The 23863-nt window shown below is 68.9% G+C and overlaps 2 protein-coding genes across 5 annotated transcripts; both read right to left on the reverse strand.

The window, feature by feature from the left end:
- Positions 1 to 284: 284 nt before the first annotated feature.
- MISP (mitotic spindle positioning) lies at positions 285 to 6617 on the reverse strand. Its single transcript, XM_062178817.1, has 5 exons — positions 6535 to 6617; positions 1509 to 3146; positions 1164 to 1294; positions 704 to 742; positions 285 to 374 (listed from the first exon to the last, which is right to left on the reverse strand). The coding sequence occupies exons 2-5, from the start codon at positions 3115 to 3117 to the stop codon at positions 285 to 287; spliced, it is 1869 nt and encodes a 622-aa protein (XP_062034801.1). The 5' UTR covers positions 3118 to 3146; positions 6535 to 6617.
- Positions 6618 to 6742: 125 nt separating this feature from the next.
- PALM (paralemmin) lies at positions 6743 to 22169 on the reverse strand. 4 transcript variants are annotated; one of them, XM_062179002.1, is made up of 9 exons: positions 22109 to 22169; positions 14973 to 15024; positions 14618 to 14698; positions 14407 to 14537; positions 13748 to 13898; positions 13502 to 13523; positions 12080 to 12139; positions 10416 to 10547; positions 6743 to 8356 (listed from the first exon to the last, which is right to left on the reverse strand). In XM_062179002.1, exons 1-9 carry the CDS (start codon positions 22111 to 22113, stop codon positions 7836 to 7838), a joined length of 1155 nt encoding a protein of 384 aa, XP_062034986.1. In that variant the 5' UTR covers positions 22114 to 22169; the 3' UTR covers positions 6743 to 7835. The 4 variants fall into 4 exon arrangements, with proteins under 4 accessions (XP_062034986.1, XP_062034985.1, XP_062034988.1 ...); XM_062179001.1 differs by having other exon boundaries at positions 12080 to 12142; XM_062179004.1 differs by lacking the exon at positions 10416 to 10547.
- Positions 22170 to 23863: the final 1694 nt, after the last annotated feature.

Consider the following 23863-nt stretch of genomic DNA (forward strand, 5'->3'; position numbering starts at 1 on the left):
AAGAACCCCCTGGGGAAAAAAAAAAGGGGAACAGACCCTCCACATTAGCCCAAGCCACATGCGCCAGGGTCCCAGGCCCAGATCACAGCGTGTGGCATAAACAGGCCCCTGACTCCCAGGGTGGGCCGCCCCGGGGGCGGGGCTGACTCCCAGGGTGGGCTGTCCTGGGGGCTGGGCTGACTCCCAGGGTGGGCTGTCCTGGGGGCTGGGCTGACTCCCAGGGTGGGCCGTCCCGGGGCGGGGCTGACTCCCAGGGGGCAGTCCCCAGGCAGGGCGGGCCAGGCTCAGTCCTCGTCCCCGCTGGCGTAGATGCCGGCTTCCCAGCGCTCCGCCAGGGCGTTCTTGTGGCGGGTCACCCGCGTGGCTCCCAGCACCTGCACAACAGGAGGCTCAGCGCCCAGAGGGTTGGAACGGGAGAAGCCGGACCCTCCCGCCCTCCGTAGGGGACCCCTGACTCCTGGGAGTGTGGCCAGGGAAGCTGCAGACCTACGCTGGGCTGTGGCCTAATGTGCTCAGAGCCCTCACCCCCGAGCCCAGGGATGGCCACGGACTCCCTATGCACCCCCAGCTGTGGCCGGTGGCTGTGACAGGCATCACAAGCAGATCGCGGCAGAATCCACCCAGGGACTCCGTAGCTGGGACTCCTGGCCTGCTGCCTCAGGTGGGGAGGGAGGGACTTGCACACTGGCCCGAACACGCTTACCTCGGAGTTGACGCCGTCTGAAGGGTTGATGCCTGCGTACTGGGGAGAAGCACAGAGGTCAGCCCCACGCCCGCAGCGGCTCTGTCACTGGGCGGGGCAGCAGCGGCCACGCCTCCTGCCCAGGGGGCTCTGCCCCGGGGGTCCCGGACTCAGGGCCACTGCCACACTGACAGGCGGTGGCCGCTCTGCTCCCCACGCCCGGGCACTGGCGGGAGAGGCCCCTACACCCCGCCAGGGAGCAGCTTGGCCTGTGGCTGGTCGCTGACGTGCGGTCCCTCAGCAGTGCGGCCACGGGCACGTGTGACCACCGAGGGGCTACAGGCCTGGTGTGCCACAGACATGCGGTGATGGGAATGGACTGCCTCCTGCCCTTTAGCCTTTGACCCCGCCCAGGGGGTCATATTCTGCACGGATGGGGCCATGGGCGGACATGGCTCCCAGTGGGCCTGGCTGGACTCACCCACTCCTTCTTCTTCCTTCTCTGCCGAGGAGCCTGGTCCCCGGGCGCTTCGGCCGTCCACACCAGTTCCGAGTGCAGGTGGACGGGGGAGACTGTGGGCGACTCCGACACTGAGTAGCTCCCGGTGATGCCTGCGGGGGGCGGGGCAGGGGCAGGAGGGGGCCTCAGCCAGGGCGGAAGGTGCCAGGGAGCCAGGACGCAGGTGAGCCACAGGCAGGCGGGCACGCGGCTGGAAGCGAGCGGCTGACCAGGGCCAAGGCTGCAGACGCCGAGCCTCTCCCAGGTGCGCAGCTGAGGCCGGCGGACAGAGCCCGGAGCGGCCGCCCACCCGTTCCCTCTCCTCACCGGACGCCCAGGAGGAGCTCCTGGAGCCTGGGTCCCAGCGCTCGTCGGGCGGCGGGGAGCGGCCTGCCAGGGTGCGCGCTCTGCTCCGCTCCTGCTCTATCTCGCGCTCGCGGCGCAGGACGCTCTCCACCTCGCGGTCCAGCAGCTCCGACGACTGGGACCGCTGCAGCCGCCAGGCCGGGGGCGTCTCGGCCTCCCGGCCCCACGCGGGGGGCTCCTCGGGCGCCCGAAACCGCAGCGGACGCAGGAGGAAGTACTCGGAGCGCACGGCGGTCCCGGGGGCGGGCCCGGGTTGTCCGAGCGGTTCCGTGCGCTGCGCCCGAGGGCCCGGCGGCGTCACGGATGGGGCCACAGCCTTGGCCTCCTGCGAGGAGCGGCCGGAAGGCTTGCGCGGCACCCCGAAGGCGGAAAACTCCAGCGGGGGGCCCCCGGAGTTCAGGTAGGGCTGGTAGGCGTCGGGCGGGATGCGGTTCACCCTCCGCACCTCCGGCGGGGGGTCGGCCGCGCGGGCGTCCGGGGTGGGGCTGAGGATGGCGTCGGAGCTGAGGACCCGCCGCAGTTCGGCCCGGTGGTCCGCGCCCCGCCCGTCCGGGGTGGCCGCCCGGCCGGCCTGCAGGCCCTGGCGCCGGTGATCCTCCTCACGCTGTGTCTCCTGCACCAGGTCCCGCTGGACGTAGAGCGAGGGGCGCCCCCGGTCCCGCCGCGGGGCCTCGCTCAGGCTCACGCTGGTCAGCAGTGGGCGGGAGGGGACTTGCACCAGCTCCTGCGGGCCGCCCGTCGGCCGCAGCCCCCTCTGCGCGCGCAGGGCCGCCTCCCGCTCCTGCGCCAGGCGGATCTCGCGCTCAATGGGCGTCTCCTTGGGAGGCTCTGGTGACTCCTCGAGGGACCCGGGGCCGGGGCCGCCGGGGCCTCGGGCCTGGGGTCTGCTGGACAAACCACGGATGCTCTGGTCTTCTCGGACCACCTCCTTGGCAAGGGGCTGGCTGGGGACATACCCGTTGGCCAGGAGGGGCCCATTCAGGGCCTTGGGGGCCGCGCTGACCCTGGGCAGGGGGGTACGCGGGACCCCCGCGTTTGCCTGCTCCAGGTTCAGGAACTGCTCTCTGGCTGCTAGGAAGTCAATCTGCTCCCTGTCCACGGAGCTGTCCTCCTGCCGGGCCGTCGGAGGCTGGCCGGGGGGCCTGGAGTCCCCGTGGTCCGGGGCGCCTCGGAGCGTGGCCACTGTGCCGCTCCTTCTGACCGCCTGGTCCTGGACCACCGCCCAGGGCTCCTGCTCCAAGTCCCGAAGCTGCCAGGGCCGGGCACCCCTGGCCTCCAGGTGGTAGGCCCTCAGCTCCTCCTCCTCCTCCAGGTAGAGGGGCCGTGGGGAAGGCTGGCCGGGGAAGGCCCGCAGGCCATAGGACGCCCCTCTCCTGCCCGTGTCCTGCAGCTGGGCCTGGTGGTCGCTAGGCCACGCCTGTGGCTCGCCCTGGCTCCAGCCGCTGGTCTCGGGCCCCACACCCACCAGCTGGATGGTGTAGCTAGCATCCTCATCCAGAGCCAGGCCCGTGACGCGGGGGATGCCGAAGATGGGGTGTCTGGTCACGCTGTCGATCCTGGCCCCGGCCATCTTCCCAGGGGATGGAGACCTCCGCTTCCCTGAGGAGAAGGAACCCACGCCCAGGTCAGAGCCCTCAGCCAAGCGGCTCCTGTGACTGACTTAGGGGTGGGCAAATGGCCCAGACTGGCCAATCAGAGCATTCCGCCTGCTGCGGCCCCTGTGACTGGCTCGTGGACACATGAGTGACCCAGACTGGCCAGTAATGTGAACTCTGGGACCTTGCGGTGCCGATGCTTGAGGCGGGACTCGCTGAGGGCCGCGCCTGGTCCCCCAGGGGTGCAGCCGGCTTTAGGGTAAGCCCGACGCTGACCCCAGCTCAGCTCCTGGATCCAACCGCACCTGAGAGTGCCCAGCAGTCCCGCCAACCGCCCGGCAGCTCACCTCATCTGTGGCCGACACCTTCGGCCCAGCAAATTCTGGCTCCAGACCCCCTCACCTGCCGTGTGGAGCCACGCCCTCGCACGCCCCAGCCCGGGACCCCCGCCCACCTCCCCAGGCACACAGCTGCCTGCCTTGCCGTCTTGTCACCTGGCACTCAGGGGTGGCCCTGGCGGGGACGCCTGCTTCAGCCTCCCATACCCTGGCCCAACGTCTCGCCCTGGAAAGCCAGGTTGGGCTGGGGAATGCCTCGGACCTTGTCCTGCTGGGCTTTGTCCCGGCCCTCTCTTAGGCGGTAGGTCCCACACCTGCTGTGGCTCCAGGGTGCGTTCCGCCCCCACCGGACCCTCACACTCCACATTCTGCCCACCCCCCCAGCTTTGTTTGTGGATCCCAGGAGATGCCTCTTCCATGAGGCCCCCGGGGCGCCCCTGCCCAGGAGCGTCTGGTCTTGGTGACACACAGTGGACACTGGGGGACAGCGCTCGATGCCGCTGGCCCCCAGAGCTTTGGGGGACCTGCTGCTTTTCCCCAGGAGCGCTCACAAGGACAACGTAACCTCTCCCTGGGTCCCTGGGGGCCCTGCCCAGAGCAATGGAACCCACACGGTGCCCATGGCCCGCAGCCTCCTGGGTGAGCAAGGTGTCACATATGAGCAGGCAGCCCTGGGGACTGGCACTGGGCGCGCTGCCTGTGGCCGGCCCCACACGTCCCCGTGCCGTCCAGCTCCCTGCTGCCAGCCGGGAGCAGCAGTGACGGCCCAAGCGCTTGGGAGCCCCGGATGGAGCTCGGGGCTTCCAGCTTTGGCCTGGCCCAGCCCTGGCTGTTGCAGGCATCTGGGGAGTGACCCAGAGGATGGAACTTGTGTATCTGTCGCCCCCTCTCTCTCGCTCTGCCTGTTAAATAAACTGAATAGTCCTGGAAATAAATAGACGGAGAGCAAGCAGCTGGGTGACAAATCCCAGACAAGCTCGGCCTTGGGCCCGGTCTGGGGGCCCTGGACACGCAGTCTCCAGCCCCAGCCCGGCTACCACCGTGCGGGCCAGCTCTCTGAGACCCCCTCTCCCCGAGGCTCCAGATGTGCACCCCCACCCCCAGCCCGGCGTACAGCAGGTGCTTAATCAGGACCTGCTAAGCTAACAGGACTCTGCCCGGTGAGCTCTGGGATGGGGGAGGCTGGGCCCCTCCCTGCCGCTCTGGACCCCCCCCCCCGCCACCCGAGGGGCAGCCGTGCCTAGCTGGAGGGAGTTTGCCCAGAGGATTTACGGAGGAGCTGGAATTCACTGGGGAGCCCGGCCCCACCCACCCTTGGGGCTTCCTCTTCCACCCGGTGATTCACCCAGGCCCTCTGGTGTGGTCAAGGGCGAGGCGGCTCACCTGCCTGTGGCCCGCACACGCCCCTCTGCCTTGGCGTCCCCACCCGGGCAGTGGGTGCCCCTGGCTGGGAGCAGCCCCCCGAGGTCGCACGGCCTTGGCGCAGCCCCAGGTTCTCAGTAGGAGCCCCTGCTCCCTCCTGGGAAGCACCCAGGTTGCCCTGCGGCCCCACCCCACATCCCAGAGATACCAGACTGAAACCGGGTTTATGGCCCTGGCTCAAACGCCTGTGCCTGCCCCACCCTGCCTGGCTCCCTGCCTGCCTGCCAGGCCGGGGGCTCCCTGGAGGGCCCTAGGCTGGGGCAGGCAGCAGGGAGGTACTCCTGGCTAAGCCCCCTGCCCCAGGCCCCCAGGCTGGCGCCACTTCAGCCCGGGGCAGCCCTCCCTCCTGATTCCCCAAGCCAGCCACAGGGGCCCCGGTGGGGGTTCACAGCCTGAAGCCTCTCAGAGCCCGGTTTCTCTCCAAGAGCTCTCCCACCCCGAATTCCCAGAGCCAGTGGGGGCCTCTGGGGCCTCCGGCTGTGGGGTACCCATCAGGTCCCTCCCTTGGAGGGCAGGGTTTGGAGACTTGGGGGCCCAGAGCCTGGGACAAGGACCCTTGGGGGCACAGACCCCTAGGCTCCCAAGTCCAAGGCCCCGGCTATGTTCAGAGGGGCACAGGGTGGGCATGGGGCCCTTCTACAGCCCCATGGCAAAAACACCCAGATCTGACCCCAGGCGGGACCCCCAGCCCGGCCCCCAGGCGCTCCCAGCCTTACCGTGGGCTCCGGCCTCTGCAGCTCTGCCCATGGCCGCCGAGGCCTCCAGCTCCGCCCTGTGGGCCTGGTTGCCAGGGCAGAGGCCCCACCTGGGAGCAGGTGTGCCCCTCCAGCCCCGCCCGGGCGCGGGAGACAAAGTCCAGAGGAGGGGGAAAGGCGATACCCGGCCAGGCGGAGGGCGGGCGCCCTGCCCACTTAGGCTGCCCCACGGTGCAGCCCAGCCCCAAGCTCCAGGGCTGCCGCCAGCCTCTGCCCCTCCCCCCGTGCTTCCCGGAGAGGATGCCCAGTCCAGCCACAGGCCGCCCAGGCCCCGCCCCCTCTGTGCACCCGGCCTGGCGCCCACCTGCCGCAGCCCCTGCTGGCCTCCTTCTTGAGTACTCCCCATGTCCCACTGGGTGGGGGTTCTGCAGGGCCTGAGTTCGAATCCCGCTGACTTCCCCGAGAGCCACCGCAGGCACTCCCTTGAGGGGCTGGATGGCACCAGCGAGACCCGAAAGACCCGGCCCCACCCTGCCCCTCTGAACCCGTCTCTTCTGCCCGCAGTGGGTGGCCAGGACGGGGGCTTGGAGGGCCCAGGCCAGAGGCTCCGTCCGAGTACCGGGGACTATGGGTGTGGGACCCGGACGTCTGCGGTGGGCCTAGGTCCCCACGTCCTGCTCCCGGGCCAGGGCTGGTCTCCGCTTAGGGTTCAAGATGCTCATCTCACAGATGGGGACACGAGACCCAGCTCACCAGGGGCACCGCCTGGGGCGGGGGTGGGCTGCCCCCTCCCCCGAGCCCCCCGCCCCCTACAGCACGTGTGGGGCACCACAGGGACCCTCTGTTCCCCAGGACATGTGAACCAGCCCGGGGCCTCAATGGCCCGAGGGCGGGTCCAGGCAGGAGCAGCACCCTGCCCCCCAGCTCCAGGCCATACCTGCTCAGGTGCTATCCGAGGCACAGCGGCGGGTGGGGCTGCAGCACCTCCTGCCCACAGCAGCCGGGTGGGCTCAGGAGCTGAGCAGCGGCAGGCAGGAGGAGGTCCCTGGCCTGGGCCTCTTGCTGCCTCCTTTTTATGGCCAACCCCGCGGGCCCCACCCCCGGCAGCCCCGCCCAGCTGAAACCCAAGAAGCGCAGGAGCCAGGGCTGTTCACGCTGTTTATTTGCGTCTCTGGGAAGGTCAAGAACAGCAGGGCCTCGCACACATCGAAAGCAGAAGAGGGTCGCAAGGGCGCTTCAGGGCAGGCTCAGGGCTCAAGGGGCCCGGGTGGGCTTGGGAGCAAGAGGTGGGGTCCCACGGCCTCCACCCGGGTCACCCCAGAGAGGGCCCCTCCTCCCAACCTCCGAGGAGCACAGCTGAGCCTGGGACCCAGGCCCTGCCGAGGCTGCGGGCGGCGCCCGGGCCAGAGGGTGCCCGGGGCACAGGGCCTGGCGGTCCACAGCCAGCCTGCATAAGGGGGCGAGCAGGGCCATGAATGTGCCTCTGAGGACGGGTGTGGCTGTGCACAGCTGAGTGTCGGCCGTGTCCCCCAGGAGGGGCGGGGACGAGTGGGGCCCTCCTCCCGGCTCTAGGCTGGGTCCCTCCCCCCATGGCCCAGAAACACTCTAAGCCCAGCACGGCCCAGGGTGGGGCCCAGGACCCTGGTCCAAGCAATGAAGGAATGGCCAGGGCAGCCCCCCGGAGATCTCCAAATTAGCACCAGGAGGGAGGGGCGGTCCCATAGGGCGGGAGCTTGCATGGTCCCTGCCTTGTGCAGGGGGCCTGCCCATCTAGAAGGCAGCCTGGGGGCTGCAGACCCTCTGGGGGGCTCCCCCATGCCCTCAGCCCCACTGTGCACTGGCCAGGCCCAGAGAGAGTGGGGGGGGGCACAGCAGGCTGGGGGTGTCCACCAGGATCCACCCTGCATTCCAAGACCCAGAGCCACCAAAGAGCCATGGCCTCACCCCGATGCCCTGGGTTGGGGGGCCAGTGCCTCTGCTGGGGAGCCCCCAGACTGCTCAGGGGTGGCCGAAAGGCACAGGTGGGGGGCCCGGGGGGGAGCCACGTCTGTGAAGCTGCCAGGGCGGGCCTGTCCCGCCTCCTCCCAGGTGCAGGTGCACGGGTCAGTGGTTGGGGCGTGTGTCAGGTGTGACGGGCGGGGCCCCTGCCCCCTTCCCCACGAGGGGCAGGGGCCGGGCAGGCCGGGCTGGTGGGGTCTGGATGGGAGGGCGGGGGCCGGGGGGCCGGGGCCGGGCGGCTCACATGACGGAGCAGCATTTGCATCGCTGCTTCTTCATGTCGAGGTCCTGGGGGTCGCTGGCGGGGGTCTCGGGCGCCGCCTGGCTCTCCTCGCCGGGGCTGGCGGTGGCCGGCGGCTCCGCGGCGCTGCCGTTGGGCGGAGCGGGCTCCGCGGCGTCGCCGATGACCACCAGCTCGGCGGTGATGCTGTCTTGCAGCCCCAACACCTTCTTGGTTTCAGCCTCGTCCTCCACGTTCTGGTAGCCCATGAAGATCATGGTGACCGGGGGTTCCTGGCCGGGCTGGATGCCCGGAGGGCCGGACGTGGCCTCGCCTGGCTGCGCCTGCACTCCGGTGATCTCCCGCCGGGACGGCGTGCTCTGCGCGGCCTCCTCTGTGGCCCCCCGGGTCTCTGCGGCCGCGGCCACGGACCCCGCCTCGCTCAGCGCGGCCTCGTCTGCTTTGTGGATGAGTTCGTCCACCTCGGAGGAGCTCAGCGGGTGGATCCCGTTCTCAGCGGTGCCATCCACAGCGTGGACCACTGCACGGGGGGAGGGGGGAGTACGAGAGCCTCAGCTTGAGTGACAGCAGCAGGGAGGGGCTGCGACCTCAGCTTGAGTGACAGCCGCTCCCCACTGGGGCGTGGACAGCTGAATGCACAGGATGGGCGGGGGTGGACCTGGGGGGCCCTAGCGTCCCCCCCAGCTGACTGGCATACGGGCCCCTGTGCACAGGTCTGTTCCACGTGCTTGTCCACGACGCAGGGAGCGAGAACGGACACTCAGAGGAGGGGCCGGCTGGGTCCCCCAGCTGGCCAGGGCGTGCCACTGCAGCCCTGTCCCCTCGCGGGCAATGGAGGGCAGGGGCTGCAGGGACCGGATTCCCCCGGCTGCTCTCAAAGCCCCACTCATCTCATTTTTCTCGTCTGTGCCCGAGGCTATCCACGCTCCTCTGAGACCTGCTTTGGCTGCACCCACGTGAGATTTTACTGCTCTGTGTTTCACTTGGATCCACTACCACGCAGGCCAAGGTTTCTTTCAAATAGAGTGTTTTGAACTTTGAGGAATGGGGGGCTATGGTCAAGGAACAGGGAGGGGCTCACCCCGCCCCTGCAGCCCGGGGCGCCCTGATGCCCGTGACCCGTGCCTGGGCTGCCTCATCTCCCCAGCGCTCTCCCAGGTCCGCCCTCGGCCACAGCAGCCAGCACCCTGCTGAAGAGGGAGGGACACGGCTCCTCGGGAGCAAGGGTCAGGTCCCTGTCCCTGGCCACTGTCAGTCCCACCCCTGGGGAGTGGCGGGCGTGCCTGGGTCACACGGAGTCAGGCTGAGAATTTCCCCCTGGCCACTGGCCCAGCTTTGGAATCCGAGCCTCAGATTGCCTTCCGTTGCTAAGCAACCACAGTCCAGTCCGGCCAGCGGAAGGGGGGGGGGGGCTGGGGAAGCCGGCGGAGCGGCCAAGGGGAGGGTTCTGTCCAGGAGAGAGGGCACCGGGGGGAGCCCCCTAAAGACGTGAGGTTCGGGGATGACACCCCCCATGGCCAGCGGAGTAAGTGACACAACAGGGGGTGTAGCCCCGGACCCTCACCCATCCCACCCCCAGGTGTGTGCTCAGCCCGGGTGGGAACAGCCCCGGGTCCTGCAGCTGTGTGCACACACGGTCACACCCACGGGGAGCAGCCGGGAGCAGAGGCCAGGCTCTGGCACGCGCCACACCCAGGGAGACGCCGACACAGAGGCCACACGCGTGGGCTCCACCAACAGGAAACGTTCAGGACAGGGGCTCCACAGGGGCCGCGGGGCCGCCAGGGCTGGGGGAGCGGCAGGGCTCCTTTGGGGTGGTGGAACGTTCTGGAATTGGATAGAGTTGAGGAATGTCCGGAACATCGTGAACGTATCAAAGCCTAATGGACTGTACTCTTCAAAGGAGTGCATTTCATGGGTGGGGGTCTGGTGCTGTGATGTAACAGGTTAAAGCCGCCTGCAGTGCCGGCATCCCACGTGGGCACCGGTTCGAGTCCTGGCTGCTCCACTTCCAACCCAGCTCCCTGCTGTGGCCTGGGCAAGCAGTGGACGATGCCCAAGTCCTTGGCCCCTGCACCCATGGGGAGACCCAGATGGAGCTCCTGGCTCCTGGCTTCAGCCTGGCCCAGCCCTGGCTGCTGTGACCATCTGGGAGATGAACCAGTAGATGGAAGTTCATTCTCTCTCTGTCTCTGACTTTCAAATAAATAAATCTTAAAATAAGGGAAAAAGAGGTTGACCCTTGGGCTTCAGCCCAAAGCCGCCCTTGTCCGCCCACGGCGTGTTCCCATGCCGGCCACCAGAGGGAGCGCTTACACTGGCTCTCAGCTGCACAGCCGGCCCCGCCCACCTCACGCCCGTCCCAGAGCCCTCACCCCACCCCTGCTGCGCCTCCAGACCCCCCAACTCCTCCCCACCCCAGCGCCTCGGCCCCTGTGCCCAAGCATCGCACCCCGTGAGACCCGCTCGGGGCTCGTCTCCTGCACCCTCCTCTCAAAAGCCGCTGCTTGGACGAATTCCCCGGCGCAGAGGGCAGCTCCCCGCAGACCACGGGTGGAGGCTGGGACTGGGGCTCGTACCTTTGGTCTCGTCCTCGTAGACTTTGATGCCCTGGGGGAGCGGCCCCCGAGGGGGCAGGGTGGAGCTGGACAGCACCCTGGTCTCCCCCGTCACCTTGTCCTTCTCCACCGTGATCTCAACCGAGTACATGGCTGGCACGAGAGGCACCGGGTTACGCGGTGGCCGCCTGCCCCCGTGCCCCCCGCCAGCCCGCGGCCAAGCAGGGAGCAGCCAGCAGCACAGCCAAGCAGCGGCGGGTGCCCCGCTTAGCACCGTCCAGCTCCCCAGCGCTGAGGGCACCGAGGCCTCCCCTCCAGCTCCTCGCACATCCCCTGTCTCCACATGGGCTCCACATGGGCCCCACGGGCGCCCGGCGCAAACCCCGAGGGCCGCAGCCGAGCTCCGACCTCCAGGCCGCCCCAGCTGCCCAGATCTGAATGGGGACAGCAGCTCCCTCCTGTGACGGATGACGGTCACTGCCCCTTGGCGCCGTCTCCCAAACTACAGAGACCGCGTGCCGGCAGCCGCCGCCCCGGTGCTGACCGCGGCTCCACGAGGAGGCGCGGCCGCCTGTGTCCTCTCACTGACCCTCAGCCCCATGGTACCGGGATCTCCCTGTCCAGCCTGGCCCCAGACTCCACCGTGCTCCTGGCTCCTACCTCCCGCAGGTGCTGAGGACGCCACTGGACGTACAGACCTCTCCCTGGCCCCTCCCCATCCCTCCCTGTGCCCCCCTGGAGCCCCACACTGACCACACCAAGATCCCACTCCAGGTCTGCTCCTCCACCTTCCCACCCCAGCCACTGGCCACCTGGCCACATCACACCATCTGCAGACCCTGTGGGCTCTCCCTTCTGAGCCCAGGGAACTGCTCCAGTTCAGCCGGCAGAGGGTGCCCATGGGCACCGACTCTGGTAGTCCCATTTCTGATCACAGCCGCCAGAGGGCGCCTGTGGGCACCAACTCAGGTGGTCCGTTCTGATCCCAGCCGCCAGAGGGCGCCCGTGGGCAAGACTCTGGTGGTCCCAGTTCTGATCGCAGCCAGCAGAGGGCGCCCGCGGGCACGACTCTGGCGGCCCCAGCTCTGCCCGCCACTGGCCCTGGCTCCCACCTCCCGGCGTGAAAGTCCCAGCGCGCCTCCCACCCACCCTGCTCCAGCCCAGGACCCCTGGCTGTTCCTCCCACACAGCCCGGCTCCAGCGCCAGCCACGCCCTGGCTGTAGCGTCTGCAGGCTGGCGACCCGGCGCCAACTGAGACTGACAGCAGATCACCCCCAGAACAGCAGCTCCCGGGCTGCGACCCCCGCACCTGCAGCTGGTGGGCGCTCGCAAGCACGTGATGGATGAATGAGTGGATAGGTGACAGCCCGACGCCCCTCCCCAGAGCCTGAGGGGACAGCCGGGCGCCTGGCCTGAGCGGGTCTAACTCCAAGCAGGGTGGCCCGCCCGCTCCTTCCCCACGTACACCCACGACCCTCGCAGGGCCCCGGCAGCCTTGTGCACCCCCATCCAGAGGCTCGGAGCAGCGGGACCCCTGTGGCCAGGCGTGGGAGTGGCGGGGAAGAAGGTGGAAGCCATGTGAGGTCACAGCCGCTGCCCAGCCCCGTCCCGTGGCCCCCAGGACCAAGACACAGCCCTGGGCTGTCGGTGGCTGGACACGTGGGTGGGACTGGGGCCGACTCACCTGCCTTCATCATGGTGGAGCCATCAGCCGTCCTCACTGGGGTGCAGGAGAGGCGCTGCTCTGCTGGGGGCAGTGGGGCCGAGGTCAGAGGTCACTCAGAACACGGGACCCCGGAGTGCCCTTCCTTGCCCCCACGGACATTGGAACCCCCCCCGGGACACTCGTGCCCCCCCCAGGGACACGCGAACCCCCCAGGCACACTCGGGGCCCCCCACAGACACTTGGATCCCCTGTAGGGACACTCGGGCCCCCGCCCAGGGGCACTCGGACCCCTCCTAGACACTCGGGTCCCTCCAGGGGCACTTGGACACCCCCAGGGACACTTGGGGCCCCCAGGGGCACTCGGCCCCTCCAGACACTCAGACCCCCCCAGGGGCACTCAGACCCCCCCCGGACACTCGGGCCCCCCACAGACACTCAGACCCCCCCCCTCCAGACACTCAGATCCCCCCCAGGGGCACTCAGCCCCCCCGGACACTCGGGCCCCCCAAGGACACTCAGACCCCCTACAGGACACTCAGCCCTCCCAGGGGCACTCGGACCCCTCCCAGACACTTGGGGCCCCCAGGGGCACTCGGCCCCCCCGGACACTCAGACCCCCTACAGGACACTCAGACCCTCCCAAGGGCACTCGGGCCCCCCACAGACACTCGGACCCCCCAGGGGCACTTGGCCCCCCCTCATGCCCGCTGAGCCCCCCATGCCCACTGAGCCCCCTCAGCAGAGCCTCGGCCCCTGCCTCTCATTTCCCAGCACAATTTTCTCCAAATCCCTGCGAGGCCTGCGTGGATTTTTTTAATTATTAATGTTTAATTCCACGGTAGGTAAGACAAGGAGACACTCCGCTTGTGAATAATTAACGTGCCGCGAATCAGGCCAGGGCTCGGCTGCTCAGGGCGAGGGCGCCCCCGCGCCTGCCACACCAGGCCCAGCAGGCCCCCCATCTGAGAAAGGGAGCTCCCACCGGGGGCTCACTCCCCGCACGCCCCCAAAGGCCAGGCTGGGCCAGACCAGGCTGGGAGCGGAGTCGGGATTCGCACCCAGGGCCGGACGTGGGAAGCAGGGAGGGTCCCAGGTGCTAAGGCAGTCGCTGGCCGAGGCTTACCTTTCCCACCTCGTCGCCAGGGCCGGGCGTCCGAGCTGAGCACACTGTCCCCCCAGCTCTGCCCAGTCCATCTCGCCTGGGGCCCCCCATTTAGGCCCACTCCTCTGTTCTCCGCGGGAAACCCAACTTCTCCCCCCCACAGACCCGGCTCGAAGGGCTTTGTCTGCCTCATCTCAGAGACGCGAAACCCATGGACAGGTGCACACGCGTGGACAGGCCGAGCGCTAGCCAGTCTCCTTTGAAATGAGGGGCCCTGCCATGCCCGCTCTGGCCACCAGAGGGCGCCGGGGCCCCACTGGCCCTTCCAGAAGTCCTACCTTTGGGCGTGCCCAGCGGGGTCTGCAAGAGAGAACAGGGAGAGGTGAGAGGCTGCGGCCCCACCCGCGGCTGAGCCCCGTGCACCTGCCCCCGGGGCTGCGAGCTCCCAGGACTCCGGCGTGTCCCTCTCCCTCCCCATGGGGGTCCGGGTGACCCGGAATCCAGCGTGGCGCGCCCGGCTGTGTGTGTGCCGTCTCCCCCATGGACCTTGCACCCGCCTGGCTCCTTCCCTGGCAGCCCCATACCTGCTGTGAATTCAACACCACCTCCGCCTCGGGCGGCTCCTTAGCTGGGCTGGGGGCCGGGGCTCGGGCGGGGCTGGGGGCTGCCGAGCTCTCCCTTGGGGGGCCGGGGGCTGCGTCTCCGTTCTCCAGCGCCTCGATCTCCTTCTCCAGCCTGGGGAGGGGCAGGCGTGAGGCCTCCGGGCCTCGGGGGTCCCTCCGCTGGGTGCTGGCCCCCCGCACCCTGAGGAGGCTGAGGCCGGCTCCCGCGTCCACCCGGGGTTCCTGGCACAGCCGCCTGCCACCGCCCGCTCCCTCTGACAGGAAACGTGATCTCCCCAGGAAGCTGGGAAAGTGGCCCTGGGGGCAGGAGAGGCAGGAAAGGCCCCGCCCGAGGTGTCCTCGCGGGCTGGCCGCTGGGCTGGCCGCAGCTGGGCCTGCCATCTGGGAGAGCCAGGAGGCTGTGGCTGCCCAGGGGGCGGCCCCTCTCCCCGCCAAGCCCAGTGCCAGGCCTGGGCGGCCGTGGACCCCCTCGGGGCCCTCCCCTGACCAGAGCAGGCTCCGGCCCCTCCCTCCCCCACTACAGTGGCCCCAGCGGGGGGGGGGGGCTGCCCACAGGGCTCCCAGTGCTCCGTGGGAAGGCTCTTCCCGCCGCCGCCGCCCTGGGGCCCGGGCCCTCCCACCTGCAGATGGACACCTCCAGCCGCTGGGCCTTGTGCTGGTCCTCTTCCATCTGCCTCCGCATGTCCTCGTCCCCGGCCGAGGCCGAGGGTGGCGTCCCCTCCAGCAACCAGCGCTCCCGCAGCGCCTTGGACTGGGGGAGAGGCGCCGGTCAGTGCGGCCCAGGGGTCAGGGTCAGGGTCGCGGCCACGGTCGCCCCTGCCCCGCCCACACCTTCAGGTGCTGCAGCTGCCGGCGGTCCTCCTCCAGCTGCCGACGCCGGGCCTCGATCTCCTCCTGCCGCTTCCGCTTCTCCTGCCGGGCGGGCGGCACAGCCGGGTCAGCACCCGGAGACCCTGCCTTCCGGCCCTGGAACCCACACGGCCGGGGGCCCTCCAGATACACTCAGCCACGGCAAGTGGAGGGCCGGGTCCCAGGACCCAGAGATGGTCATCAGAGTGACCTCGGAGCCGCCGCCCGCCTGGGGTTCCCCAGCGATGGGCGGGGGAGATGCCGAGGGGTCTCTGCTGGGGCCCCAGCCTCCCCCCACCAATGTCCCTGGACCAGAGGGCAGGAGAGCGGGACTCACCGCGATGGCCTGCAGCCGTTCCTGCTGGGACGTGGTACCTGCCACCAGGACCCTGGGAAGCAAGATGAGGCCGGCTGGGCACGCCCACCCCGCTTCCTGGAGACTGGAGCCGGCGCGGCCCCTGTGCCCCGAGTCCCCCGGGCTGCACCTCATGGATTCCCCGGCTATTCTCCTCCTCAGGAGCTCAGCAGGGAGGAAGCACTGATCCCTGACCTCCCCACCCGGCCCCACTGAGCCCAGGAGCAACCCCGCGTCCCACCGCCTGGCCTCCCCCAGGGAGGCCGAGCCCAACGCTACAGAGCGAGGGTCCCGGGGGGGCCCCCCAGCGCCGCCCCCAGGAATGCACACAGCAGGTGGCCAGGCACACCTGAAGGGCAGGGGAGGGGACAGCAGGGGGGCTGACACACAGCCCCCGCCCGGACTGCTCCCCCACAAGGCGCTGTCCCCAGGATGCACGGTCCTGCTCAGAAGCAGGTGCATAGCCCTCTCACTCCCCCACTTCCTCTCCCGCCTGGGGACACTAGGGGGCCTCAGGCACGCACCCTCCCCAAGGAGCAGGGTGACACCGTGTGGGCAGCGAGGTCAGCACAGGGTGGGGGGAGTAGGCCCTGGCTGGGCGGGGCTAGGTCTGGGGGACAACGGCCGGCGGCAGGGACACGAATGGGGGGTCCTGAGCTGGGTGCCTCCCAGCGTCTGACCAAACTCCAGGGCCGGGGGGCCACTCTGGGCAGCACAGCAGGGGGCCCCGCCCCTCCCCCCGCCCTGCATCTTCTCGGGACTAGAATCATGCCCAGTGCCCCATTCTCCCACCAGGGTCTTGGGGTCCCCTCAAACACAAGGCGGACTGAGACCTCCCCTCGCTGCCCACAGAGGTTTGGGGGTACTAGGGCCCAGAGCCTCACCACGCCAGCTCTGCCTCCCCCGTGGGGTTTGGGTTCCAGTCTCGCCGAGGTCCGTGAGGTCACTCAGCGCAGCCCCTCCTGGCTCCTGCCTTCTTGGGGACCCCCAGCCCCCCAGTGCCCCCAGGAGCTCAGGCCGACCCCATGCAGCTCCTGGGCCAGCAGGCAGCGGCGTGCTAGCCTGCTCAGCTGGGTCCTGACAGCACCCACCTCAGGCCCCGCCCCCCTGCCCAGGCCCAGGCCTCCGTCACTGGGCTCTCCACCCCCCTGCCGGAAACCCTCGTGGTTAGAGGTGGGCACAACCGCACGCCCACATCTTCCATCCTCCATCTCCGTGCCCAAGACCCCATCTCCGAGTCCCAGCACCACTCCCTGTCCGGCTCCAGTGCCTGGGCCCCAGCACCCCTGAGGGAGCCCTGGCTGGAGCTCCTGGCTCTAGGTTCCGCTGGCCCAGCCCCTGCTGTCGTGGGCATCTGGGGAGTGAACCGGCGATGGGAGAGCTCTCCCTGACTGTCTCCAGCTCTCAAAAATATATACAAACTTCTTAAGATGTAGTTATTTGAGGGGCCGGCGCTGTGGTGCAGCGGGTTAACGCCCTGGCCTGAAGCATCCCATGTGGGTGCCAGTTTGAGTCCCGGCTGCTCCACTTCCAATCCAGCTCTCTGCTGTGGCCTGGGAAAGCAGTGGACGATGGCTCAAGTCCTTAGGCCCCTGCACCCAATGTGGGAGACCCGGATGGAGCTCCTGGCTCTTGGATTCCGATTGGCTCAGCTCCGGCCATTGTGGCCATCTGGGGAGTGAATCAGTGGATGGAAAACTTCTCTCTCTCTCTGCCTCTCTGTAACTCTGCCTTTAAAATAAATGAATAAATCTTTTTTTTAAAAAAAAGATTTATTTAATTTAAAGTCCTAGTCAGAGAAAGAGAGAGAGATCTTCCATCTGTGCTTCACTCCCCAAATAGCCACAGCAGCCAGGGCTGGGCCAGGCTGTGGCCAGGAGCCAGGAGCTTCTCCTGGGACTCCCACTCGGGTGCAGGGGCCCAGGCACTTGGGCCGTCTTCCTCTGCCTTCCCAAGGGCATTAGCAGGGAGCTGGGTGGGAAGTGGAGCATCCGGGACTCGAACCCCCACCCATTTGTGATGTCAGCGCTGCAGGCAGAGGTTTTACCCACTTCGCCATAGCACTGGCCCCAACAACAAACTTTTAAATGGTGCAGCCGCTTAAAAAGACACAAATACAAAAATAAAACTTCCCTGGCTTGGCGTCCCCTCCCCAACAGAGACCGCTGAGGTGGGCAGGGCCCAGCCCAGACCCTTGTCCAGCCACTGTGGCTGGGGTCCAGAGAGGGCAGCGCCCGGCGGCAGGGCCAGCCTGGAACCGCCGCACCCCGTCCTCTGCAGCTCCGGGGTTCCCAGGCCACACTGGGCGGCACCAGGGCTCTGTCCCCTCCCTGGCGGACGGTGGCAATTCGGGTGCGCACAGGAATGGCTGTGTGGCCGGCCCGCCAGGCTGGAGACAAGGCCCGCAGTGTCCTGATTGGGCCCGGACAAGGAAGGTCAGGCGGGACAGTGTCCATCCCTCTCCAAGGCGGCCTCCGAGGAGGCGCACCCCCGCCCCACGCACCCGCCCAGGCCTGGGGGCGCCGCTGCCGCTGCGCGAGTGACGGATGGCGGCCCGCGGGAGGCGGTCGCCCTGGCAACCGCGCAGTCCCCATGGCAACCGGGAGGCCTGGCGCGGGGGTGGGGCCCGCAGCAAGCACCGCCCGCCCCCACCCGCCCCGCCTCGGCCGGAGCTTCCAGCCCGAGGGTCGGGATCGCCCGGGCGCCGGAGCGAGTGCGCCTGGAGAAAGACGGAAAATGCAGAACTTACGGTGCGCCCGCCACACCTGCCTGCGCGCCCGGGACCTCCGCGGGGTCTCCCCCAGCACGACCTGGGGGCACCCAGCAGGGCAGGGGACCATGGGCCTGGGCTGGGGGCCCAGGCCACTCAGCGGGGGGGGGGGCGGGGGTCTCACTGGGCAGCTGGCAGAGAACATTCCAGCTGCGGGCTGAAAGCAAACAGCTGACGCTGACCGCTGCCCTGGCCATGGGCTGCAGGAATCACGCGGGGGCTGGCAGCCCAGCAACTCCGCCCCCACCCGGGATGCCTCCGCCTACCAGGTCCCTGCTCGGAGCGCCCCCATCGGCCCCGCAGGACCAGCACCCACAGAGGTGGAGGTGGGCACTTGGGGCCACCAGGAATTCCAGAAGGTTCCAGGCAGACAAGCCTCACCCCCTTGGCCTGGAGGCCAGGGCAGGCCATGGGCCCAGGGAGCAAACCTGTTGCCTATTAACCTGTGGAGGGGGGGGGAGTGGACCCTGCCCTGGCCCCTCAGGTGGGAGGGCAGTGGGGCCTGCAGGAGGCCACCCCAGCCCTGGCGCTCTCCACGGGACCTCCTCCGGCGCCCTCCCCGTCCCATGCACCCAGCCTCACCACCCGACCCCCCACGGTTTCCAGCCTCCCTGCTTGTCTGTGGCTTTGGTGCACACCGGGCGCTCAGTAAGCACCCGCGAAGCCCAAGGCAGCGGGGGCTGCCGTCCTCAGAGGGTGCCTCCGCCCGGCGGGCCTGCTGAGACATCCCCGCGTCCATGGCGAGGGTCGTGGGAACGGGACCCCAGGCCACACGCGTGGCTGCGGTCGCACAAGCTGTGGATCTGGGAGCCTGCCAGTTTTGGATTGCAGGTGCCCGATCTGTGTGTGTCTGGAAAAATGAGCTAATGAACGCACATCCTAGTTTTTGGTTGATTTCTAAGCTCGAAGCTCTAGAATCCCTTCCACATGAAACATCATGAAGAATCCTGGGCAGACAGCAATGCTGTTCACGCCGCCCACTGCCTCCCCTCCTCACCGCACCCACGCTGCTTCTGTCACAGCCTCGCCGGCTCCCTCCTGGTCACCTGCAGCAGGACCTGGGCCCCTCCCGCTCACAAGGGAAGCGCCAGCCCCCGGGTGTGCCCACGACTAAAACAGCCTGTGAGGGGCCAGCGCCGTGGCACAGCAGGTGCAGCTGCCATCTGCGGCAGCAGCATCCCCCATGGGCACCGGTTCAAGTCCCGGCTGCTCCACTTCCAACCCAGCTCCCCGCTAATGCACCTGGTAAGGCAGTGGAAGATGGCCCAAGTCCTTCTTGGGCCCCTGCACCCACGTGCGAGGCCCAGAAGAAGCTCCTGGCTCCTGGCTTTGGTCTGGCCCAGCTCTAGCCATTGCGGCCATTTGGGGAGTGAACCAGCAGATGGAAACATCTCTCCTCCTCTTTGTAACTCTACCTCTCAAATAAATAAATAAATAAAATCTTTAAAAAATAAAAGTGGGTCAATCACACTGGCCTGGGCAGGGGTCAGGCACACCTCCCGGCCATCTCATTCCCACCATGGCCTGTGTCTACCCCACCCTGCACCCGGGGCTCAGGCCAGCTCTCCAACCACCACCAGGTCCTGGGTCCTCCCTGTCTCTGAGACCTCGCTGAGCTGCCCTGGATGCCCCGTCCAGGCAGAGCCCTGACTGATTCCCCCGGCCTGGCCCCTCCACTGCCAGAGCTGTTGTCTGGGGCGGGGTCCGTTCTGGGACACCCAGGCTCCAAAGCGTAGGCCGGAGGCTCCTCCTGCAGCACCTCCCACCCTGAGAGCATGTGCCCTCTACCTGCCTGGGCACACCCTGACACACGCTTCTCAGAACAGGCCCATGATGGAGCAACCAGGAGGCTTCCCCACGGCTCAAAGACCCTCCCCGGGCTCCCAGACCCCTGGGACCCTGCCAGGCCTCGGACACACCTGGCAGGGGTGGGGCTCGTCTGTTAAGCACCTGCCCTTCCCCAGGAAGGGGCTGTCCTGTCCCCACTGGCCGGATGTGGAGAAAAGCGAGGACCACAGGACAGATGTGCCCAGGGTCTCCGAGGGTCAGGGCTCCCCTCCAAGCCCCACCCTACCCACAGCAGCGGGCAAAGCCTCTGGGCAGTGCCAGGACACAACCATGCTGCAAAGCTGATGCTGGGACCCTCAGACCACAGGCTCAGGACGCAGGACCCCCAGGGCAGCCCACCTGCTGAGCCGAGCGGCCTCTGCCAGCGAGCCAGGCCCCTGCCCACTCCTTGCCCCCCGTTTCCCCCACTCAGAGTGCTACCGTGGGGGTCAGAGGGCACCCAGAACAACGCTGGGGAGGCAGTGGTGCTGGCCTGCCCGGGGCCACAGTGGCCCCCAGTGTCAGCGGCATCCATTGCTGTTTCTTCTCAGCACCTTGCTACGCTGCCGCCGCCTGTGCCACCTGCCACAGGATCATGGAGGCACAACAGGGAAAAGCCCAGGCCCACTCCAGTTGCCAGGGGACCCTGCCGGCTCTGCCTCTTGTCGGGGGTGAGCAGGTGCGCCAGGACGGCCCCCAGAGGCCGCAGTGCAGGCGCAGGCTGGTGCGCACCTCCCTCCTCCCTCCTGGTTCCAGCTTTGCTGCTCCTGGCCTGGCCGGAGCCCTGAGCTTGCCTGCTGGACCCTGCCCCAGAGCGCAGGTCTTCAACTTCCCAGGAAGCCTCTTCCCCAGCCACCCCCACCCAGAAGCCACTGTGCTTCCCATCAAACCCTTGAATCCATCCAAGTGAAGCCTCAAGTTAACGCCTGTCAATTTTCTCCCAATTCCAAACTTCCCCGCAGGGCACCGTGCACTCTGACAGCTCCTGGCGATTTGCACCAGAAATCCTCAGAGGCATAGAGGGGAAGGGGCTGCCGCCCCCAGCCTGAAGCCTGCACAGCCCCTCACCGAGGGAGGACCCCCCCAGGAACCAGGCAGCAGCCAGGAAAGCCAAGTGTCCGCCTGCACCCAAAGCAAGGGCGCCCGTGGGAGCCCCAGCTGCCCCACGGGAGCCCGGCCTGCCTCTGGGCCACGGTGCGTGGCTGCGACCACCGGGCCCTGGGCAGCTGCAGTCCTCTGGGCCAGAGGACAAGGTGGCAGGAAAGGAGACAACACAGCCGGGCCAGAAGTTCCCCTGAGTCCCTGGCTCTTGGCCCAGCAGCCCCCTCCCCAGGGCCACGCCTGGCCCAGGCCCCCTGGGGGGGGCCACAGGGGAGGACTCACGGGGTGGGGGGACCTGGCACAGGCAGGTCTGGGCTGTGCCTCCCCAGCCCCTGGCTGGGCTCCCGGGGCGGGGTGGAGAGCCGGCCAGGCCTTTGTCTGCGCTCCCAAAGGCAGAGAGGATGCGGGTGTCTGGTTTTCCCAGCGAGCGAGGCAGGCGGCCCCCACCCAGCCGAGGGTGTGGCGGTCACGGGTGAATCCCTGGGGGAAGCTGCGGGCCAGGGCACACACCCAGCGGGGAGGGCAGGGGGAGCCGGCAGGACGGGCTGCACCTCCACTGCGGGCAGGGCCCCGGGGCCCTCAGTGGGGTGGCTGCTGGCCCTACCACGAGCGGGGCAGGCGGCTGACCCCTGGCCATGCAAACACAGCCCCAGGGCCTCCGGCGCCCACCTGTGGGAGTGAGGGGCCTGCGTGGAGAGGACCAAATGCCGGGAAAGACCACGCGCACTCCTTTGGCACCTTGTGATCAAGACCGGTGCACAGATTCCACACAGACCCGCGCCCACCGCTGGGCAGGAGAGGGATCAGGGTCCCAGCCGGGACAGCCTTGGCGCCCCAACGCGCAGACCCTGTCCCCGGCGGGGCCCAGACGCACCTCCGCCAATGGAGGTCTGGCGCCCCCTCCTCACCCTCCGGAGACCTCGCACCTCCGCAGCAGCTCGGGCTGGCCGCCCCACCTGTGCCCCAGCACCGGGCTCTGGACACCTCTGGACACCTGGGTGGCCCTGGGGGGGCGGCGTAGGGCGGAGGGAGGCCTGTCCCTGGCGCGCGTCCGGGTGCGGCGGGGGAGGGGCGGGAGAGCCCCAGACCAGACCAGCGCAATTTGGGGAGGGGTCTTTCGGACTCCCAGGGACCACCCACAGGCGGCACGGGGCCGAGGCTTCGGCTCCGCAGGTAGCGCGGGCCTCCAGTTCCCCAGCGCCCGGCGACAGCCCCCATCCGCCCCAGCATCGCCGGGGCCGGGGAAGAGCAGTCTCCCGGCGCGCGCGGCGCGGCCCGGCCCGGCCCGATTCCTCCCCAGCAGCCCTGGGAGCCGGCGCTGCTCACCGCCCCCTCCCGCCGGGGCTCGGACGCCCTCCGTGGGTGCCCGGGCCGCCCGTGGCCCCGGCTTCCCCGGCCCCGGCCGAGCGCGCCTACTCACTCCATGTCCCCGCCGAGGTCCGGGTGGGTCCTGGAGGCCGGGCGGGGGCGGGCGCCGGGCGGGTGCGCGGGCGGGGGGCGGCGGCGGGCGCGGCCCGCGGGCTAAGGCCTGACGGCCGGGGCTGCGCGGCGCGGGGGCGGCGGCACCGACTCGGGCATCGCCCCGCGCGCGGCTGTTTATTGTCCGGGCGGCGGCAGGCGCGGGGGGTGGGCTCGGCGCGCGCGTCGCCGCTGCGGTCCCCTCCCCTCCCCTCCCCTCCCCTCCCCGCCTCCCTGCGCCGCGAGGCTGTGCTGCGCCTCCTGCCGGCCGCCTTCGCTTCGGCGCGGCCTCCACCAGCGCGCACCCGCCCCGCAGCGCCTCCATCAGTGCTTACCCTCCACCCCGCAGCGCCTCCGGCCCCGCGCACCGGCCCCGCCCCTCAGCTCCCCCTGCACCGCGCGCCCGCAAGAAGCGACCCGGTCAGAGCACCAGGCGCCAAGGCACCCCGGGACGGTCCGGGCCTCGGGCGCTGGCCTGCGAACAGGCTGTGACCAAAGTCCCGTCCCTGCCTGGGAGCAGCCTGAGCGAGGCCTCTCCTGCGCGCCAGGCGCGGACGGGGTCTTGCGAAGAGGGTGGGGGTTCACCCCGAGGAGCCGCCCCCACATCCGGAGGAGGTCTGGGAGCAGCCACTGGTGCGAGCCCCTGAGCGAAGCGCAGCCAGGTGGAGGGTCCCCGCAGGTGCAGGGCCGGGAGGCGGGCTGAGTTGGGGGCCGGGGCCCGGGGATTGGAGCCCGGGCTTCGCGGCAGAACCTGGGCTGCTCCCGGGGAGCTCCCGCTGCTGCGGGCCTGAGCAAGGGGGTGGAGGGCGCGGGGTCCCCTCTTCCCAGGCTCTACTGAGCACGCTGGGGACTGGGGTGGCAGAGAGATAACATTTAAGATTCACTAATTTGAAAGGCAAAGAGAGAGATCAATCTTCCATCTTGGTTCACTCCCCAAATGCCCACCACAGCCAGGGCTGGGCCAGGCTGAAGGCAGGAGCCGGGAGCTCCATCCGGGTCTCCCACGTGCCTGCAGAGGCCAAGCACTTGGGCCATCACCTGGTTTCTTCCCAAGGGTGTTAGCTGGAAGCTGGACCGGAAGTGGAGCAGCCAGGACTTGAACCCGTTCACATAAGGGGTGCCAGTGCTGCAGGTGGTGGCTTTACCTGCTCTGCCACAGCGCTGACCCCTCTTAATAAGAAATTTGCCAAATTAGAGAGGTCAGTGTGGTGTCCTGGGGCTCTAGTCCCTAACCCCGGACCCCAGGCTGGGTTCAGGTCCAACCCCAGGGGTCTCAGGGGCCCTGGGTTCAGGTCCCCGTGTCCCTCGGCTGGGCGATGCCCCCTCCTCGGCGAGGGCCGATGGTACACATTGCCAGCAGTGGTGTCCAGGCAGCCTCTGTCCCTGGACTTGGCAATAAAAGCAGACTTACAGAGGCGGGGAGGGGGGGGCGGAGTCGGCCGTGGGTGGCTCCTGATCTGCCGGCTCACTGCCTGCAGCCCAACCAGTGTGGGGTGGAATCCGTAGCAGCAGGGCCAGGCCGTGGGTCCCGTTCCTGAGCTCAGTGGCTCAGGGCTGGGGAGTGATGGTGCCCTTTGTCTAAAAGCAGGAAGAAGTGGGGGAGCACGGGGGGCAAAGCTTTCTCCTGGCCCCAGCCCCAAATGTCCCCTCCCTCAGCAAAAGCCACAGCCCCCCAGGCGGGCCCCTCAGGTGGGCACTGAGGAAGGAGCGACACCAC

The sequence above is a fragment of the Lepus europaeus genome, chromosome 20 (assembly GCF_033115175.1).
Source record: "Lepus europaeus isolate LE1 chromosome 20, mLepTim1.pri, whole genome shotgun sequence".
NCBI lineage: Eukaryota > Metazoa > Chordata > Mammalia > Lagomorpha > Leporidae > Lepus > Lepus europaeus.

Bases quoted from the DNA above. Each gene is read 5' to 3' on its own strand.
- PALM (XM_062179001.1), bottom strand. The intron at 14,699-14,972 runs GTGAGTCCCGCT...CCCGCCCGGCAG, and splicing joins AACGGCTGCAGGCCATCGCG to GAGAAGCGGAAGCGGCAGGA. The intron at 10,548-12,079 runs GTGAGTCGGCCC...CTCTCGTGCCAG, and splicing joins CTCCACCATGATGAAGGCAG to CCATGTACTCGGTTGAGATC.
- MISP (XM_062178817.1), bottom strand. From the start codon at position 3,117: ATGGCCGGGGCCAGGATCGACAGCGTGACCAGACACCCCATCTTCGGC. The intron at 743-1,163 runs GTGAGTCCAGCC...GCTTCTCCCCAG, and splicing joins GAAGGAAGAAGAAGGAGTGG to TACGCAGGCATCAACCCTTC. The intron at 375-703 runs GTAAGCGTGTTC...CCTGTTGTGCAG, and splicing joins CAGACGGCGTCAACTCCGAG to GTGCTGGGAGCCACGCGGGT.